Source organism: Mauremys mutica, chromosome 19 (assembly GCF_020497125.1).
Source record: "Mauremys mutica isolate MM-2020 ecotype Southern chromosome 19, ASM2049712v1, whole genome shotgun sequence".
Taxonomy (NCBI): domain Eukaryota; kingdom Metazoa; phylum Chordata; order Testudines; family Geoemydidae; genus Mauremys; species Mauremys mutica.
In genome coordinates this window covers 24,915,368-24,928,079 of record NC_059090.1, presented here as the reverse complement: position 1 = coordinate 24,928,079, position 12,712 = coordinate 24,915,368, and the positions used below count along the sequence as shown (strand labels likewise).

At 68.6% G+C, this 12,712-nt stretch overlaps 1 protein-coding gene across 20 annotated transcripts in view; it reads right to left on the bottom strand.

The window, feature by feature from the left end:
* MYO18A (myosin XVIIIA) overlaps positions 1–12,712 on the bottom strand; it is a 134,946-nt gene that overhangs the window by 18,768 nt on the left and 103,466 nt on the right. For all 20 annotated transcript variants that reach the window (XM_044993900.1, XM_044993902.1, XM_044993901.1 and 17 more), the window contains 10 exons: positions 10,856–11,010; positions 9,283–9,406; positions 8,980–9,180; positions 7,303–7,413; positions 5,499–5,603; positions 4,829–4,975; positions 4,416–4,529; positions 3,758–3,874; positions 1,026–1,109; positions 347–484 (listed from right to left, as the gene is read on the bottom strand). In XM_044993900.1, the coding sequence (XP_044849835.1) occupies positions 347–484; positions 1,026–1,109; positions 3,758–3,874; positions 4,416–4,529; positions 4,829–4,975; positions 5,499–5,603; positions 7,303–7,413; positions 8,980–9,180; positions 9,283–9,406; positions 10,856–11,010 (1,296 nt within the window). The remainder of the gene's footprint in view (positions 1–346; positions 485–1,025; positions 1,110–3,757; positions 3,875–4,415; positions 4,530–4,828; positions 4,976–5,498; positions 5,604–7,302; positions 7,414–8,979; positions 9,181–9,282; positions 9,407–10,855; positions 11,011–12,712) is intronic.

Below are 12,712 nucleotides of genomic sequence, written 5' to 3'. Positions count from 1 at the left end.
GTGGGCTCCCCTCACGGCCAGCCCTACACAGTGAGTGGAGCAGCAGCTGCCAACCTCCCTTGATGGACGCTCCTCCACGGGCGCTCGCTCCCAGCTGCGGCTGGACTGGAAACGAGGGGTGGGCTCAGGTCCCCAGATGCTCTCCCAGGGAGCTCTCAGCCAGCGTACAGGCCAGGCTAGGGGCCACTGGCAGCCGACCTGCTCGCTGGGGAGCCCACTGCGCTGATGGGGCTGCCCTGCTCCCCGCCATGCGGGACCAGCGTCAGAGCTGGCTCAGAGGAGCTCCGGCTCCCCTCCTCCCCCAACATCGCGACCTGCGGGGCCAGGACCAGCCGGAGCTCCCTACCTCCAGGCGTTTGACTTGGGTCCTCTCGAACTCTAGCCGGGTCTCCAGCTCCCGGATCTTGGCTTCCTGTCGGCTGACCAGAGACTTGTCCACCATGGACTGTTCGAGGAACTCCAGCTGGCTCTGCAGCCCTTGCAGCTGGGGACAGGACAGGCAGCCGCTCAGGTCACGCCAAGAGGAAACCAAGGCTTGGCCCCGGTTCGGGAGAAGGCCAGCCCATCCGGCAGCTCTCCGGCTCAGCCGCAGCCAGACACAGCCCCTGGGGGCCGGCGCAGTGCCGTGAACCAGCACCCGGGTGCTCCCTTCTCTCCAGCCCCCTGGCAAACTGCAGGCCATGCGCCTGCTTGGGAGAGTGGCAGGTGCTGGGGCCTTTGGGAGGGAGGCAGGGGCTCTCTGGAGGCAGGGCCCATGCTGGGTGGCTGTCCCTGTGCTTGCTGCTGGGCTCGGACTCCCGCGGTGCAGCGGGGGCGGCTGGGGCCAGCCGTTTCCCCCGTCTGGCTCAACCTGGAGCAGCACGTGGGGCTCCGCAAGCGGCCGGACTCACGCCGCTCGTGTCGCGGATGGCAGTGCAGGGCCCAGCCCCTCCCAAACCCAAAGGCTGGGTTCTGGGCAGCAAGACCTGCCAGCCAGCACACTGTGCCCCCTCCCCCCCGCCGACCACCCAGGGCCACCCTGCTACCTTCTCCTGCAGCTCCTGCTTCTCTTTGTTGGCGTCTTCCAGCTGGGACTGGAGATCATTTATCTGGGCCAGATCCCGGGAGGCCTGTGGGCAGAGAGCGTCTGGGCTGCTCAGAATCCAGTGCCAGGCCAGCTGCCCTCTCCCAGCCCCAGGCCCATGGCTAAGGGCACATCGCCCCTAGGGCAGGCAGTGGGACGTGCCAGCCTCCCGGCAGCCCCCCCAGCCAGCTCCCCTGGGCGGGCTCACGGCAGAGGATCCAGCGGTGCCCTTTGGGTGCCAGGCCTGCTCTCCGGACGGGATGCCAGGGATGGCCAGAGCTCAGCTGAGACTACAGAGCAGCTCGCCTCACTTCCAGCCTCAACAGAGAGGTGCCTACGAGTGTCTGTGGGGCAAGGCTGGGCTAGCAGGGTGCGGACGGGGTGCCCGGGGGCTGGGCGGGGGGCACGCACAGGGTGCCAGGGGCGGGGGGCGCACACAGGGTGCCAAGGGTGGTGGTGGTGAGGACGGGGTGCCCAGGGGCTGGGCAGGGGGGCATGCACAGGGTGCTGGGGGTGGTGGTAGTGAGGATGGGGCGCCCGGGGGTTGGGCCAGGGGGCGTGCACAGGGTGCCGGGGGAGGGGGCGCCCGGGGGCTGGGCCAGGGGGCGTGCACAGGGTGCCAGGGGCGGGGACTGCCCGGGGGGGCATGCACAGGGTGCCGGGGGCGGGGGGCGCCCGGGGGCTGGGCCAGGGGGCGTGCACAGGGTGCCAGGGGCGGGGACTGCCCGGGGGGGCGTGCACAGGGTGCCGGGGGAGGGGGGCGCCCGGGGGCTGGGCCAGGGGGCGTGCACAGGGTGCCAGGGGCGGGGACTGCCCGGGGGGGCATGCACAGGGTGCCGGGGGCGGGGGCTGGGCGGGGGGGCGTGCACAGGGTGCCGGGGGCGGGGGGCGCCCGGGGGCTGACCGCGGGGGGACATGCACAGGGTGCCGGGGGCGGGGACTGCCCGGGGGCTGGGCCAGGGGGTGTGCACAGGGTGCCGGGGGCTGGGAGGGGGGACGTGCACAGGGTGCCGGGGGCACCCGGGGGCTGGGCAGGGGGGCGTGCACAGGGTGCCGGGGGCGGGGACTGCCCGGGGGCTGGGCGGGGGGGCATGCACAGGGTGCCGGGGGCGGGGACTGCCCGGGGGCTGGGCCAGGGGGTGTGCACAGGATGCCGGGGGCGGGGGCTGGGCGGGGGGGCGTGCACAGGGTGCCGGGGGCGGGGGGCACCCGGGGGCTGGGCGGGGGGGCATGCACAGGGTGCCGGGGGCGGGGACTGCCCGGGGGCTGGGCGGGGGGGCGTGCACAGGGTGCCGGGGGAGGGGGCTGCCCGGGGGCTGGGCAGGGGGCGTGCACAGGGTGCCGGGGGAGGGGGCTGCCCGGGGGCTGGGCAGGGGGCGTGCACAGGGTGCCGGGGGAGGGGGCGGCCCGGGGGCTGGGCGAGGGGGCGTGCACAGGGTGGCGGGGGGCGCCCGGGGGCTGGGCAGGGGGCGTGCACAGGGTGCCGGGGGAGGGGGCTGCCCGGGGGCTGGGCAGGGGGCGTGCACAGGGTGCCGGGGGCGGGGGGCGCCCGGGGGCTGGGTGGGGGGGCGTGCACAGGGTGCCGGGGGCGGGGGGCGCCCGGGGGCTGGGCGAGCCCAGGGTGCCCGGGGCGGGGGCGCCGGGGGGGTGGGCCAGGGGGCGTGCACAGGGTGCGGGGGGAGGGGGCGCCCGGGGGGGCGTGCACAGGGTGCCGGGGGGCGCCCGGGGCCTGGGCGGGGGGGCGTGCACAGGGTGCCGGGGGCGGGGGCTGGGCGGGGGGGCGTGCACAGGGTGCCGGGGGCGGGGGGCACCCGGGGGCTGGGCGGGGGGGCATGCACCGGGTGCCGGGGGCGGGGACAGCCCGGGGGCTGGGCGGGGGGGCGTGAACAGCGTGCCGGGGGCGGGGGCTGGGCAGGGTGGCGTGCACAGGGTGCCGGGGGCGGGGGGCCCCCGGGGGCTGGGCGGGGGGGCGTGCACAGGGTGCCGGGGGCAGGGGGCGCCCGGGGGCTGGGCCAGGGGGAGAGCACAGGGTGCCGGGGGAGGGGGCTGTCCGGGGGCTGGGCAGGGGGCGTGCACAGGGTGCCGGGGGCAGGGGCAGCCCGGGGGCTGGGCCAGGGGGAGTGCACAGGGTGCCGGGGGCAGGGGGCGCCCGGGGGCTGGGCGGGGGGGCGAGCACAGGGTGCCGGGGGAGGGGCCGCCCGGGGGCGGGGCCGGGGGCGTGCACAGGGTGCCGGGGGCTGGGCAGGGGGCGTGCACAGGGTGCCGGGGGCGGGGACTGCCCGGGGGCTGGGCCAGGGGGTGTGCACAGGGTGCCGGGGGCTGGGCGGGGGCGCGTGCACAGGGTGCCGGGGGCACCCGGGGGCGGGGCGGGGGGGCGTGCAGAGGGAGCCGGGGGCGGGGCCTGCCCGGGGGCTGGGCGGGGGGGCGTGCACAGGGTGCCGGGGGCGGGGGGCACCCGGGGGCTGGGCGGGGGGGCGTGCACAGGGTGCCGGGGGCGGGGGGCGCCCGGGGGCTGGGCGGGGGGGCGTGCACAGGGTGCCGGGGGCGGGGACTGCCCGGGGGCTGGGCGGGGGGGCGTGCACAGGGTGCCGAGGGGAGTGGTGGTGAGGATGGGGCACCCGCGGGCTGGGGATGCCAGGGTTAGGGGCGCCGGCAGCACACAGGACTGGTGGCGCTGGGCGCGGGTGGCATCACCTGGGCCACTGATGCTTTGTGCTTCTTCATCAGCTCGTTCATGTCCTCCTGGTCCTCCTCCAGGCGGCTCTGCACCTCGTTTTTCTCCCGCTGCAGCCGGCTCAGCTGCTCCTCCAGCTGGAGGGGGAGAGAGGAGAGGGAGGTGAGGCCGCCCAGCCCCACGTACACTGCTGCCCCCCAACCACTGCCCCCAAGGCTCCCCCCGCCCGCCCGGCACCAGCAGCAGGCTCCTCTGAGCCCCTCTGTCCTGCCATAGCTGGGCACCAGACGGGTTGTGCCTGGGGCGGGCCAGAACCCATGACAATAATGGACCTTCCAGCGCACCAGACCACCCAGCCTGAGCTGGACACAGGCCAGAGACGGACTGGATCTTGGGGGTGGGCTCAGGGGCTTTCCCCTGCGTAAGGAAGACTGATGCCGAGAGCCGGGAGGAATTAGCTTGAGGTGCTCACGCCTGCAGGAAGCTGGTGCCCCCTTTGCCTGCCATAACCATGAGGTTCTATGATGGCCATGATCCATGGGGCTCGGGGCGGCCTGCACAAGCCGGCCGGGCACACTGCATCGGCAGAACGCTGGGGTGAGGGAAGGAGCCCCTCGGCATCTGGCTCGGTGCAGGGGAGTGGAGCCCCGCGGGCAGGGAACCGGCTCAGGCACTCACGGCTGCCTTGGCTTTGGAGATGTCGTCGATCTGCAGGTGAAGATCCTCAATTTCCACCTCCATGGACTTGCGGGCCTTGACTGCCGCCGCGCAGGTAAATTCAGACTCCTCCAGCTGCAGAGAGAGCGTGACATGGGGACTGTCAGCACCGGGCACAGCATGGGCGAGGCAGGGGGCAGAAGCCGCGGTAGCCTGGCGTGCCCAGGAGGCAGCAGCACTGGTGATGCCCAGGAGCCGTTTCAGGAGTGGCAGGCGCGGAACGCAGTGCCAGACACGGCCAGCGCACACCGTGGGGAGCGGGATGGCAGCCTAGAGCTGCCCCGGCTCTCCCTAGTTCAGAGCCGCTGAGTGCCCAGGGCTGGGAATCCCCGTCGGGGGACACGGAGGACAAGCCTGGCGCGGGCAGTGCACACCTGGTTTCTGAGCTGAGCGATCTCCCTCTTGCTGGGCGCGTTGTTCTTCAGGTGATCCAGCATGATCTGGGCATCCGCCAGCAGCGCCTTGGTTCTCTTCAGATCCTTGCGCAGCCGCTTCTCCGTCTCCAAGTCCCGCTGGCTGACCTGGGCGTGGGGAGGCCATGCAGGGGCTCGAGGGCATGCCGGAGAGGTGCCCCGCCCCCACAGCAACGGGCACGGCTCCCCCTGCAACCTGAGCGCAGACCCCCAGCCCGGGGGAGCTCAGCACTTGCAGGGGACGGTGCCACCCGGGCACAGAGCGGGCGCCGTACTCCCTCTGCTCCGCCTAGCCTCAGCCTCTGAGCTCCCAGCCAAGGACCTGTGTGGACCCACAGCCCGCTCCACCCCACAGCGGCAGGCCAGAGGAGTGCTCCTGGGGCAGACGCAGTGGGGCCAGCCCTGGTTTAGGGACTAGCCAGCTGGGGTGCCCACGCCCCACCCTGCCACGCTGGCTCCAACCCGGGCCAAGCTCCTACTCCGGCACTGTCCCCGGGATGAGAGCGCCCGGCAGGGCAGCCGCTGGAAGCCAGTGACTTTCGGCTCTGCCTGGGTTTAGTCCTGGCCATTAACCCCTGGGAGGCCCAGCTCCATGCTGCACCCCCGACGGGGTCCCTGGCCCGGGCGGTACCTGGTCACTCGCCGCAGCCAGCTTGTTCTCCAGCTCCCGCTTCTCTCTCAGCACCTTCTGCTTATCCTCATACTCCTCCTCCAGCTGCACTTCCATCTGCTTCAGCTGCGCCCGGCACCCACACACAAGAGCAAGAGGGTTTCCATGAGGCACACGCAGGCTGGGGGGGTGGGCGAGTGGTGCACGGGATGGGGGGGCCGAGTGAGCGGTGCTGGGGGATGACGGGGGGGACAAGCGAGGGGTGAGGGGGACAAGGGAGGGCTGGGAGAGGGGTGCGCGGGATGGGGGGTGGGGGCCCGGTGAACGGTGCTGGGGGGGGCTGGGCGAGTGGTGCTGGGGGATGAGCGAGGGGTTCATGGGACGAGGGGGGGCCAGGAGAGGGGTGCTGGGGGACAGGGGGACGAGGTGGGGATGAGGACGCTGGGGGACGAGGTGGGGATGAGTGAAGGGTGTGCAGAGCGAGGGGGGGATGAGCGAGGGGTGTGCGGAGCGAGCGGGGGATGAGCGAGGGGTGTGCGGAGCGAGGGGGGGATGAGCGAGGGGTGTGCGGAGCGAGGGGGGATGAGCGAGGGGTGTGCGGAGCGAGGGGGGGATGAGCGAGGGGTGTGCGGAGCGAGGGGGGGATGAGCGCGGGGGGCGGAGCGAGGGGGGATGAGCGAGGGGTGCATGGCAAGAGGGGGGCCCGGCGAGCGGTGCTGGGGGACGAGGGGGGGATGAGCGAGGGGTGTGCGGAGCGAGGGGGGATGAGCGAGGGGTGTGCGGAGCGAGGGGGGGCCCGGCGAGCGGTGCTGGGGGACGAGGGGGGGATGAGCGAGGGGTGTGCGGAGCGAGGGGGGATGAGCGAGGGGTGTGCGGAGCGAGGGGGGGATGAGCGAGGGGTGTGCGGAGCGAGGGGGGGATGGGCGAGGGGGGGGGAGGGCGGGGGGATGAGCGAGGGGTGTGCGGAGCGAGGGGGGATGAGCGAGGGGGGATGAGCGAGGGGTGTGCGGAGCGAGGGGTGTGCGGAGCGAGGGGGGGATGAGCGAGGGGTGTGCGGAGCGAGGGGGGGATGAGCGAGGGGGGATGAGCGAGGGGGGATGAGCGAGGGGTGTGCGGAGCGAGGGGGGGATGAGCGAGGGGTGCATGGCAAGAGGGGGGCCCGGCGAGCGGTGCTGGGGGACGAGGGGGGGCAGGGCAGCGAGCACAGGGAAGGCCCTAACCTGTACCAGCCAGTCCCCTCCCAGCTGGGGGGCCCCTCGGCAAGCCCTGGGTCCCTGTCCTAGTCGGGCCCCCCAGTCTCAGCCCCTGCAGACGTGACCCACGAGGCACTCTGGTGATACTGACTGGCCTGGCTCAGGAGAGACCCTAGGACTGACTCCGGATTGAGGGCACCGCAGTTACCCGGCCCCCAGCCTTCTGGGAAGTGGGGAGACGCTGGCTCAGCCCGCCCCGAGTCGCTGGGCCATTGCGCTCGGTCGAGCCGGCTAACGCAGGCAGAGCGAGCAGACGGGCCGAGCGACTGGTTAAACTCGTCAGCCCAGGGGCCGAGCCTGCTGCCAGCTAAGATCTGCCTGGGAAGCCAGATTAACAGAACCTGCCTATCGCATCACAGGGCCCTCCCGCCAGCCCCACAGCACCGGTCTTGGGGGGCACTGTGCAGCGGGGCAGGGATATCATGGTGTGGAACAGGAGAGAGGGGGTTAATCTCTGGGAAAGAGCCCCCCCGTTCTCTCCTGCGGTACGTGGGTGCCAGGCAGCGGGGTGGCAGCCGGCTCTCCGCGAGCCCCTACCCAGCAGCGAGGGCACAGCGACGCCCTGACCTCACCTTCTTCTGGCACGACTGCCTGATCTCCTCCACCTCCTCGTCGCGGCTTTCCACCTCCTTGGAGTGGGTCTGCCGCAGGCGCTCCATCTCCATCTCCAGACGCAGCTTGGCCTGCGGGTGGAAAGCAGCCCCGGTCAGCCCGACACTGGGGGCCTGGCTGCCTCCCTCCTGGCAGAGTGGCCCTCTGCTGATCACTTCCATCCCGCCCAGCCCGAACACAGCCAGGCAGAGCGAGCGTGGGCCAGAGCACGGCCACTAGCCCTCGGGGCAGCACACGGACAGGGCCAGCCCAAGGCCGTCGGACCTTCCATAGCCCTCAATCCCCCCCCACCCCTCCTGACTACCCTGCACACTGTACAGCAGCTGTCTGCCCCGGTAACGCCAACGTCCTCTCGGCCGGCACGGCACAGAGCAACCGGCCTGCACCCACGGAGAGGTCCTGTGTTATCCCGGCTACGAACTGCCAGGGAGCGCAGGGATGGGGCACCCTCATCCTGGGGAGCTGAGGTGACAAACACTCCCTGCCCGTCGCCGGGGCTCGGTGCTACAGACGGTCCCCGCTCCCTGGCCGTCGCCGGGGCTCGGCACCAGAGACGGGGACCCCCACTCCCTGCCCGTCGCCGGGGCTCGGCACCAGAGACGGGGACCCCCACTCCCTGCCCGTCGCCGGGGCTCGGCGCCAGAGACGGGGAAACCCCACTCCCTGCCCGTCGTCGGGGCTCGGCGCTACAGACGGGGAAACCCCACTCCCTGGCCGTCGTCGGGGCTTGGTGCCAGAGACGGGCCCTGCTCCCTGCCCGTCGCCGGGGCTCGGCGCCAGAGACAGGCCCCGCTCCCTGCCCATCGCCGGGGCTCAGCGCCAGAGACAGGGCCCCCCACTCCCTGCCCATCGTCGGGGCTCGGCGCCAGAGACGGGCCCCGCTCCCTGCCCATCGCCGGGGCTCAGCGCCAGAGACAGGGCCCCCCACTCCCTGCCCATCGTCGGGGCTCGGCGCCAGAGACAGGGCCCCCCACTCCCTGCCCGTTGCCAGGGCTCAGCGCCAGAGACAGGGCCCCCCACTCCCTGCCCATCGCCGGGGCTCGGCGCTACAGACGGGGAAACCCCACTCCCTGCCCGTCGCTGGGGCTCGGCATCAGAGATGGGCCCCGCTCTCTGTCCGTTGCCGGGGCTCGGCGCCAGAGACAGGGCTCCCCACTCCCTGTCCATTGCCAGGGCTTTTCACAGCAGTGACACTCGCAATGCCCCGAATCCAAGGCCCGTGCTGCTGCTCTGCCAGCCAGCATCTCTGCAGCCCTTGCAGGCCACTGCTCCATGACGGGAAGGCAGCGTTACTGTCTCTCCAAGCCCCCGGGGCAGGCCTGGCCCCACACACCAGCCGGCCGCCCCGCTCTCTAGTCCCCTGGAGGGGGTTGCCGCAGCAGGGGGGAATGCCCCACCCACACTGAACGCAGGGTCACCCAGTAAGCCGCTGGCCAGAGCCGTGCAGCCAGCAGGACAAGCTCACATGAAACCGGCACACCCAGAAACCAGCCCAGTCTCAGGCTCAGCCTGCCACCCACTCGAGGAGGGAGCCGCACTCTGTTCCCTGCATGGAGCCAGGATCGAATCCAGCGGGTCAACCCCCCCCCACCACCACCACCCCCCCGAGGTGAGTCTGAGCCGGGCCCCCTCTGCACCTGCTCCAGCAGCTGGATGGTCCCGGCCTGCTCATCCAGCTCCTCCTCCTGGTCCTTGGCCTTCGCCTCTAGGTCCCGCAGCTGCTTCTTCACCTTGGCCAGGGAGGCCTCGTCCTTGGACTCCTGGGAGGAGACATCTTGGAGCTCGGCCTCCAGGGCTTCCACCTTCTGGGTGAAGCTCATGATGTCGGAGTCTTTGTCCTGGAAGAGAGTGCAGGGAGAGCCTGCTGAGCCAGCCACACCGAGCGCCCAGCCGCGGCCCCACCGACGAGGGGCAGGGAATGGGGTGGCCGTTCTGCTCACCTCCAGCTGCTGCTTGAGGCTGAAGACCTCTGCGATGAGCATGTCCTTCTCCCGACTCAGCTTCTCCCGCAGCAGCTTCTCTCGCTGGGCTTCTTCATGAGCCTGGGCGAGCTCGCTGTCAAACCTGCGAGACACCCACGGCCAGGCCGTCAGCTGGCCACACGCCAGCTCAGCTCAGGCACCAAGCCCCAGCACTCTGCTATGGAGGTGCAGCCGCCCACCACCTGCCCCGTCACTGCCCGAGGCAGGATCCGGGCGGGACGAAGCCGAGACCGGCTGGGGCAGCAGCTCCGGCTGAGAAGGTGCACCTGGCTCCAGCCCAGAAGGGCACGCATCTTTCCCTGCCCCCCAGCCTGGACCCCCCAGGAGAGTCCCATCCGGCACTGAAGCCCTGGGGAGCAGGGGCTGACCAGCACCAGGCCGTTGTCCCTGTGGACAGGCAGCTAAGCACCTTCCTCCTGGGAAGAAGGCCCTGGTGCTAACGCAGCCAGGACAGAGCCATGACAGCCTGAGGCTGCACAGCGTGGGAGGCGGGTGCAGCGTCACCTCCTTCCTGCTCAGCTCTGTCCTGTCACTGCCTAGTCTGCTGGCAATGCCGATTCCTGGAGCTGTGCAAGGAGCCGGCCTGCACCGGACAGCCAGGAGAGCCCTGGGTGACAGCAGATGCCCTGTGGAGCAGGACCAGGAAAGGAGGGAAATGCCTCTGTAGGGTGCGTGGACCCTGGGAGCTGGGGGTGAGTCCCAGCTCGAGATGACCCTGCGCTACCTCTGGGCGAGCAGCAGGAGGGGTCGCTGCTGAGCATGTGCCTAGCGTCTCTGACGGGCACATACTCGGGGCAGCTAGCCCCTCCCTCTGCCACGGCGTCCAGGTGCTGATCCTGGCCACCCCAGGCAGCACAGAGAGCAGATCCCCAGGGGGCAGGGGAGCCGGCTCGGTGAGCACGTCCCCCCTGGGAACAGCCCCTGCTGACTGGCCGGGTGGGGCCCAACGCTGGGAGAAGACGAGAGATGATCGGTTTCTCATCGCTGGGCCCTCATCCCCGCGGTCCCCTCAGGGGAACTGTTTCAGAATCGGCACAGTGACTCAGGGGACGTCTACACTGGAGCTGCAGGTGATTCCCCACTGGGGCAGCCGTACAGGCGCTAGGTCCGATCCAGCGCGATGTGCCTGGGGTGTCGGACAGGAGTGTGCCGAGCCCACCTGGACGCCTGTAGCGCGCTTGTTCCATTGGAGCTGGTGCAGGTACGGCTGCCCGGGCTGGGAATCACCCCCAGCTCCCCAGAGACATTCCCGCAGGAGCCCAAGGCTGAAAACGGACGTAAGCTCCTAAGTCCCTCGGGCCCTTCAGAAAAAGTCACTCCAAAGACAGACGGCGAGTCCACGGCTAAGCTGGGAACTGAGCCCGGGTCTCTCTCACCAGAGGCCACTGGGCTTCCTCATGCCCACCTGCTGGCTCTGCCTCTGGGGCTGGCACTGGCCTGGCAACATAGCCCATTCAACCAGCCCCCTGCACTGTGCTCTCCAGCGTGCCAGGGAGGGAGGAGTGCCCACTTCATGCCCCACGCTCCTCACCTGCGCTGCTTCTTCTCCAGCTCATGGTTGCGCCCCTGCTGCCCCTCCAGGTGCAGCTTGGTGTCCTGCAGCTCTGCCGTCAGGCGCTGACACTTCTTCTTCAGCTGCTGCAGGGCACGCTGGCACTCCTCGTTATCGGCCTGCAGGTCTGCCAGCTGCGGGCGGGGCACGGATTAGGGCTCTGCAGGGGGAGGAGGCTGGGCATCCCATCGCAGCCACTCAGCCTCCCGACTCAGCCACAGAGCCTTTGGGGTGAGCCCTTTCCCTGTGTGTGTGGGAGGGGGGGTGAGCAGACAGCCTCCGTCCAGCCCGGGCTCTAGGTGTGTGACGGTCTGAGTGTAGTATGGTGTCTCACTGAAAGGTGACAGGGCCAGAAAGAGTTAATTAACTCCCCGACTGACCTGACCCAGGGCCCAACTTTCAAGACTTGTTAGGAAGAGAGAGAAATGCACAGAGCTTTGAAATGCAGCCGGCATCGTGAGCTGTTTGCTCAGGTCTTGGGATGTAAGCAAACAAGTCTTGTCTATTGCTAGAGCTTTAATTGAAAAATCAAAACAGGAGTATTAGCATTTATGACGACAGTTGAGTGAAATAGTATTATTGTCTCTATGTCTCTTTGAAGGTTGTGATAAACTGTATCTGAACTGTTTAATGGATAAATTACACTGTGCTAATTGCCAGGATGTTTGGGAGACAGAAGATTAAGCTTATTCTCTCAGGCCGAGAGGGTGCTGGAAAATGTATAAAACCCTGGGCCACCATCCTGTTTTATCTCAGATCTGCTTTGGGTTTCAAGAGGGGGAAACCTTAAGCCACAAGAATGGAGATCCCCAGTCATTGACTGGAGCCACCCTGAATATGGACATTGGACTGTAACCTATGGACTATTCCTAAGAGGACCTTTGGCAACTACCAACACATCTCTGCTATGTGTCTGAACCTCAAGAATTGAATTCAGGTCTGTCTGTATATTGATCTTTTAACCAACTCCCTCTCTCTTTTCTTTTTTAATAAATCTTAGTTTAGTTGACAAGAATTGACTATAGCGGGTATTTGGGAAAGATCTAAGTTATAATTGGACCTGGGTGTGTGGCTGATCCTTTGGGGTGGGAAGAACCTTTTCTTTTATGTTGGGGGAGGGATAGCTCAGTGGTTTGAGCATTGGTCTGCTAAACCCAGGCTTGTGAGTTCAATCCTTGAGAGGAACCTTTAGGGATCTGGGGCAAAAATCTGTCTGGGGATTGGTCCTGCTTTAAGCAGGGGGTCGATACCTCCAGAGGTCCCTTCCAACCCTGGGATTCTATGATTCTGTGTGCTGAGATAAGATTTTCAGTAACCATCATCATATCTGACAGGTGTGTCTGGATGGAGGCCTGGGGCTGGGCACTTTAAGGGGACCGGAGTAACCAGTGAGGTAACACAGAAGCTGTTTTGGGCTGGCTTGGTAAATCTAAGTACCCCTCTACCCCGATAGAACGCTGTCCTCGGGAGCCAAAAAATCTTACTGCGTTATATCGAACTTGCTTTGATCCGCCGGAGTGCGCAGCCCCGCCCCCCAGAGCGCTGCTTTACCACGTTATATCCGAATTCGTGTTACATCGGGTCGCGGTACATCGGGGTAGAGGTGTATTGGAATATCCACCAGCTTAGTGGTTTGTCTGCCCCGTTCTCTTTGCCATTCACCCTGAGTGACCTCAGCTAGCTCCTACGGGCACCATCGTCACAAGGCGCTGGACTGGGGTGAATGGAGCCACAAGCGCTGGCACAGAGAGGCTGAGTTCTGAGTACCCCAGGGAAGGAGACGCTCTGCAGTGTGCAGCCCGGGCACCCCCGCTGCCAGCCTGCCAGGGCCCCCGG